This window comes from Trypanosoma theileri, assembly GCF_002087225.1.
Source record: "Trypanosoma theileri isolate Edinburgh chromosome Unknown TM35_Tth_4_V1, whole genome shotgun sequence".
Classification (NCBI taxonomy): domain Eukaryota; phylum Euglenozoa; class Kinetoplastea; order Trypanosomatida; family Trypanosomatidae; genus Trypanosoma; species Trypanosoma theileri.
The window spans coordinates 299,200-305,839 of NW_021639846.1; the positions used below are offsets into that span (position 1 = coordinate 299,200).

General features: G+C 39.5%; 5 protein-coding genes across 5 annotated transcripts; all 5 read right to left on the minus strand.

The window, feature by feature from the left end:
* Positions 1-55: 55 nt before the first annotated feature.
* Positions 56-1,726, minus strand: TM35_000042310 (putative p21-activated kinase 3; the record flags this gene model as incomplete). The annotated part of the gene is made up of 1 exon (XM_029022425.1): positions 56-1,726. The coding sequence occupies one exon, from the start codon at positions 1,724-1,726 to the stop codon at positions 56-58; it is 1,671 nt and encodes a 556-aa protein (XP_028886083.1).
* Positions 1,727-2,158: 432 nt separating this feature from the next.
* On the minus strand, positions 2,159-2,779 carry TM35_000042320 (charged multivesicular body protein 1; the record flags this gene model as incomplete). Its single annotated transcript, XM_029022426.1, has 1 exon — positions 2,159-2,779. The coding sequence occupies one exon, from the start codon at positions 2,777-2,779 to the stop codon at positions 2,159-2,161; it is 621 nt and encodes a 206-aa protein (XP_028886084.1).
* Positions 2,780-3,193: 414 nt separating this feature from the next.
* On the minus strand, positions 3,194-3,667 carry TM35_000042330 (putative MIP18 family protein; the record flags this gene model as incomplete). Its single annotated transcript, XM_029022427.1, has 1 exon — positions 3,194-3,667. The coding sequence occupies one exon, from the start codon at positions 3,665-3,667 to the stop codon at positions 3,194-3,196; it is 474 nt and encodes a 157-aa protein (XP_028886085.1).
* Positions 3,668-3,923: 256 nt separating this feature from the next.
* Positions 3,924-5,150, minus strand: TM35_000042340 (zinc finger, MYND domain containing 12; the record flags this gene model as incomplete). Its single annotated transcript, XM_029022428.1, has 1 exon — positions 3,924-5,150. The coding sequence occupies one exon, from the start codon at positions 5,148-5,150 to the stop codon at positions 3,924-3,926; it is 1,227 nt and encodes a 408-aa protein (XP_028886086.1).
* Positions 5,151-6,087: 937 nt separating this feature from the next.
* TM35_000042350 (uncharacterized protein) lies at positions 6,088-6,639 on the minus strand (the record flags this gene model as incomplete). The annotated part of the gene is made up of 1 exon (XM_029022429.1): positions 6,088-6,639. A coding segment is annotated over one exon (552 nt), but the record flags the coding sequence as incomplete, so codon positions are not given.
* Between the last annotated feature and the right edge of the window lies 1 nt (position 6,640).

A 6,640-nucleotide genomic window follows, 5' to 3' on the forward strand; every position in this document is an offset into this window, starting at 1 on the left:
AAAAAAAAAAAAAAAAAAAATAATAATAATAAAAAGAAAAGAAAAACAAAAAGACTCACTCCCTCTTTCTTTCTTTTAGTATAGTTGCTATAAACTGGCATGACGATTCCGAACTCATTTTAATAAAAGGATGTTTTAGCGCATCATCCACACTTGGTCGCTCTACAGGATCTTTTACTAAAAGATATTTTGCGAATTCCTGACAAGTTTCAGACCACTTTTTCGCACTTTTCATAACAGGAGGAGGCCCTGTGCAAACCTTAAGAAGCGCACGCACAGGATGTATTCCCATTAACGGTGGTTTACCATCACAGAGTTCAATAAAAAGAATTCCCGCACTCCATATATCGGCTTTAATATTATAAGGCTTCCCACTCGCCACCTCAGGTGCCATCCAGTACGGTGTCCCAACAACCGTTCGTCGTGTTCCTTTAGGGGCAGAAACTAATGTTGCCAAACCGAAATCTCCCAGTTTTACTTCACCACGGGAAGAAAGAAGAATATTATCCGACTTTACATCACGGTGCATACATTTGGCGTGATGAAGACACTGTAAAGCTAGTAGTACTTCTCGCATAATGGTTGATAATTGTATTTCTGTAAATTTTACTCTAGGTCCTTCAATGGGATCTAACAAATCTGCCAATTTACCACCATCCATTAGTTCCATTGTAAGAAATAAATCTTTTTCTTTTTTATAGCATTCATGTAAGGTTACAATGTTAGGATGACGAAGAGCTTTAAGTAAAGTCATTTCCTTTAATAAAGCGGATAATTCCTTACGTACTCGCTTTATTGTAATACGTTTAATGGCGACTTCACTTCCATCACTTTTTCGTTTGGCCTTAAAAACTTCACCTTGTGAACCACTATCTAATTTTTCCCAATTACTATAAAGTTGATGAGGGTCCCCTTTCGTAAGAAGAGATTCCATTGTTACATTCGACATATCTGTTGGTAACAAAAATAACTGATTACTTTCTTCATTCTCCATCACCTCTTCCTTCTTCTTACGACTCATTTTATTTTCTCCAAGAAGAGAAAACGGCATATTGGTTTCCACACCAATCTGTTTCTGATATTCATATAATGTTTCAGCACAACTTAATACCGTTTCCTCACATCCTTTCATTTCTTCCCTTGTTATACCTTGTTGCAATAACCAATTTTGCATTTCTTTTGAGAGAAGTTCAAAACCAAAATTTTTCTCATTATTTGTTGCATTTAAATGAATACAATGTTGAACCTGCAATGGTGATCCAAACATAATAGATGCCGTTTGTGTATGACGAGCAGCAATCTTTGTAATAAAGGCCAAACAACCACACATATCTTCTGCATTTTCAAAACCCAGATAAACAGCTTGGTCATTGGCAGAGATAAACTTTTCTTTTTCCTTAAGGAAATGTGTATGTGCAACAATCTCCATAACGAATGGGTGCCTAACACAGCACTCCTCCTTTAAATGACATCGTCTAATAATAGCATCTGGTAAGTAAACTACTTCAATGGGATAAGAATAACTATTCTTTTTTGGAAATCGTAAAAAGAAATTACCAGCTGTTATAAACCAGTTTAATTCCCATACAAAAACGCCAGAAATATAACGGCGTCGTGAGATCCAAGCGGTATATTCCGGTTCGTTAACGGCCTCTATGTCAGCGAGTGTGATCCCATTCTTTAGTCTTTCACATATTTTTTTATCACGGTAATTCAGCTTTGGCATGAATACGTATATATATATATATATATATATATATATGTATATATAACCCCTCTTCTGTAAAATATCTCAACCCTTACGCTGACTTATTTAAAATATCATATAACAAAGAAAAGAAAAGCAAAAAAAAAAAACAAGAAGAAAATACTACAATAAAGGAACATTACCTCATTCGTATAATAGGAGAATAAAAAAGATTATATATATATATATGTCTCTCTTTATCCGTTTATGCTCGCGAACAAAAAGAACACATGACGGCAAGATGCTCAAGTAGGAATACGCATACACATAGACATAGTACTACACACAGGAACACGAGCGCAGAACAGAAACTGTGAAAGCAAAGAAAGAAAGAAGGAAAGAAAGAAAAAAAAAAAGTAAATAATTGTCCTTTGACGATATATTTTGCTGTATCTAGTAGGTATTGCTCCTCTACATTCCTCGTAGTCGTGCAAACTGTGCCTCCAAATCATCTTCTTCCTCTACTGTTTGTTTTGTATTAACTTCAACAGGATTTTTATTGCTAATTTTCAACCTATCATTTAAGTGTTCCTTAATATCCAAACCATGTTCATCCGCTACTTGCGCCATTAATGTGTTAACTTCATCCTCTGGCATACTTGTTGCCGTAGTTTGCCCAATAGCGTTTTCCATATATTCCGATGTAACATCCATCGTCTCAAATTGCTTTTCAAATTTATCCATAAGTGTTGAGATGGCCTCTGGATTCATGGAGTTCAACACCTTATCCATACCTTTTACCATTTGACCCATTCCCTTTGTTACCATCTTCATTTTCACAGCTGTATCCAGGCGTGAAACCACAGCGTCCATGCGAGCAGCAAGTCGCAGATGGTTCAGTGACTCGTTCTTCTTTCGAATACTGTTCTGTGCAAAGATGCGAGCCCCATCCATATTTCCCTTTTCCATTGCACGCTTGCATTTAGCCATTTCTTGTTTTTGTTCCTTCTCACATCGTGTGGCATTTTTTGCGAATTGTTTCGCCACAAACTTCAGCTGAAATTGAAGATCCAGCAGTTGGTTGACTGACATTATCTTCTGTTGCTAATACTTCTTTGTTTTTTTTTTTTTTTAGTTTTGTTTCTCTCACTCTATGTGATATATATATATATATATATATATATATATTATAGAAGAATAAGAGTAGAAACAAGAAAATGAAATCTATTGAAATAGGAAAACATACAATCCAGAATAATAATAGTAAAAAATACAATTCACATAAATAAAATAATACCAAAAGTAGTGGTAAAAGGGAAAACAAAAAAAGGAAAGAAAGAAAGTTTTGTTTCTCACTACTATACTTACTCACCCTTTCCTTCTTTGCCCCACCTCCTTTCCCCCTCCCTTTCTATTTCTTTTCGTCACGTTTACTTTATCAAGATAAAAAAGAAACAAACAAACAACAACAACAACAACAAAAAAAAAATCTTTCACCTCAAGGAGTTAGTCACCATCGGCATTGATGAGCCTATCAATTTCCTTTACCAAAGTTTCATTCTCTAAAGCTGCTGCCACTCGTTCCTTATCAGCTATCTGCTTCTCTACATCATCTTGTTGCAGATGAGAACCCTCAACCAATGTTATATCAATCTTCCAATCACAAAGAGATGATGGAAGAACTTCCTTTAACTTGGCATATACAGATAAACAAATAATACCCATAAGACTACAATGAGGTACTGTAGGTTTTAAGACAATCATTACTAAGCCAGTGGGTTTCGGAACACCCACATCACCACAGGCACTTCCATTTCCTGCCATACATATACGTAAACCCTCATGATTATTGTATGTTACACTGCAGCGCTCTGGTGCCACCACGTCCAGTTCTGCTAAAGTGAAAATCGTTCGTTCTGGATCTCGAATAGTTGAAATCTCATAGAACACATCTTCTTCTGTATATATTACAGTATTCATCCTTTGCTTTTTGGTATAAACATTACGAGTACTGTTCCCCTAGTAAAAAAAAATTCATATCCACACAGTTAAAGGGAAAAGAGAAAGAGAAATAAAAGAGAATTATGGCTCCCTTTATACAAGATTAACTAATATTAAACTAAAGTAAGAAGCATTAACTTCTTTCTTTCTTTCTTTTTCTTTTACAAGCAAAGTGATGCAAAACTCTTTCCTTGACACTTAAAAATCTATTTACATGTCAGAGACTTTTGCAATTCTACGAGTGTGGTTGTTCCTCTTGTTCCTGTTCTTGTTGTTCTTGTTCTTCTTCCTTCGGTTCTTGATATTCCTCTGCTTGTAACAGTACTCGAGTCAGTTGTTTTTGCTCTTCTTCTTGTTTTTGTTCGTGCTTGAGTTTTAACGACTTAACATCTTCAAAAGGAATTTCAAACCATTCACACCACTCTTCAATTTCTTGCACTACTGGGTGCCTCTCACCATGGAATCGTTGAGAAATCGCCCGGGCCGCGCGCAAATGTCGCGCAGCTTCTTCTTTTTTGCTTACCCAAAGAAGGAATAGACCAAGCACAAACTGAGCTCGCGCTGTTGTTGGATGCGAAGAAGCGAAACGTTCCTTTTGAATGTTAAGTATACCATGAAGCATTTTGGAAACATCAGCTAAATTATCTTTCCCAAAAGCTCTTGCAGATGCGTAGCCAGCTTCCTGTACTACTTCATCATCTTCATAACGTTTTACAGATCTTGCAACTAGCATTTCTTCTACGATATCCTTCAGAACACCACGCAAGTGCCGAATCCATATATTTTTTACCGTGTCATAGAGTGCCATTGCCGCCTCCATACTAGCTTGAGTCGCAAATACATTTGCCAAATCAAAGTATCCGAATGTTGTTAATACATGTTCCGGACCATTTAGTACACTAAGATAATACGTAGCGGTGGTTAAATGTTTTACAGCCGCCTCTAATTTATTATCTGCGGCGTACAAGAGTCCAAAAGTTTGATGAAGTTCTGCCTTTACATCTGTTCCAACTTCATCCGGGTTATTTAGAATAATAAAGTGCGCCAACGAGAGCATCTCTTCTGCATTTCCATATCGTCCCAGGTATTGATTAGTGCGGGCCAGATGAAAGTAGGCTGGAACGAGCTTCACACTTGCTTTACCGTAAAAACGCTCCTTCAGTCGTAGAGTCTTGACGCCCGCCTCCGCCGCCGCCTCCCCGTCGCCCTCCACGAGAAGTCGACGGCTCTCATCCTGGGCGCGATCGAGGAGTTGGGCGATGACAGTCGAGACGCGCTCACCGTGGGCAATGCGGGCCGCGAGGGCGTTGACCCCGTTGGCCGGTCCGTCCATCAGCCGCACGAGTTCGTTGAATTTCTGCTCGAGCGAAGCCCACCCGGCGCCTGTAATGTCGAGGGGGTCACCGTCCCGCCGAGACCCGTGAGGGGCGGAAGTACGAAGTCGAATGCTCCTGAAGGACATCCCTTCTGGCAACACCGTTCATGTGTGAAAGAAAGAGAGAGAGAGAGAGAGAGAGAGAGAGAATTGTTACAAGTGATGAGAGGAGGGAATACGAATATGAACAGAAGGAAGGGGGGGGGGAAGAAGAAAGTGAAACTGTACATAATATTAAAAAACCATTGTCACACACAGAGACATACATAAAAGGACAACCTTTACCAACATCGGTGAGTATATTCAAAAGAACAGTTATTCTTATCTCCTTCCCAGGTAATGAGTAACAAAACCGTCATGAATCTTCCTGTCTTTGAAAGACACAAGTTTACATAGTGCATATTTTATCAAAGAAGGAAGTTATGGAGAAAAGACTCGCAGAAACAAACAAAAACAACAACGGTGAAATTCCACAGCGTAGGGATTCTCTCCACCAAGATAGTGGAGTCTGATTACACTATTGGCCATGGTAGTTCTCTGCAAAAGAGAAAACAAAAATAACGTCAAAGCAGTCAACCGTTATCTCACTCCATACTATACGACATGACAACTTCTTCAAATTTGAAGGAGTCATTCCGAAAGTTATCCCTTATGAATAACTCCAGTTCTTCAAAGAAAAGAAAAAAAAAAATAAAAACATCCAAGAAAGGCGTATGGGAAGGAAAACCTATTATTGTCCATCTTTACAGTACCAACCGCATTATCGGTCAAGCACTGACTAGCGCTAAAAAAAAAAAAAAAAAAGAAAAGAATGTAGTTTGCAACAATAGAAGAAAGCACAAAACACAGACTCATACAAACACACTGTATCAAATGTACTTATAAGATTATCTAATTAGATATTAAACACAATCGTGATGACTCTCCAACCGATCCGTTATGTTACCATGTTTTTCCTATGAGTTAAATCTTATCTTCCTTTTATTTAACCAAAGACAGGGAGTATTTTTCTTACTTATTGTTCCTAATCACTATCTTCAAACTTGGTGCTCGTCCGGTTGTTATCAAGACTGGCAACAGGGTTTCCGAATCCACGACCACCACGACCGCCACGATCACCGAATCCACGGCCACCACGATCACCGAATCCACGACCACCACGATCACCGAATCCACGGCCACCACGATCACCGAATCCACGACCACCACGATCACCGAATCCACGGCCACCACGATCACCGAATCCACGACCGCCACGATCACCGAATCCACGACCGCCACGATCGCCGAACCCACGGCCGCCACGATCACCGAATCCACGGCCACGCCCACCGCGTTGACCGAAGCCATTGCCTCCGTTCTCCTCACCATTTTCCCAGCGGTTTACCTTTTTCACGGGTTCATCTTCCTCTTCATCTCTATCCTCACGACTATCACGCTTGGAGGGCATCTTCACGGGTTCATCATCGCTGTCAGAGTCTTCCACTGGCTTCTTGGGAGCAGTCTTGGGTGATGCCTTCACTGGCTTGCGCACAGGTTCATCATCGCTGTCAGAGTCTTCCATTGGCTTCTTGGGA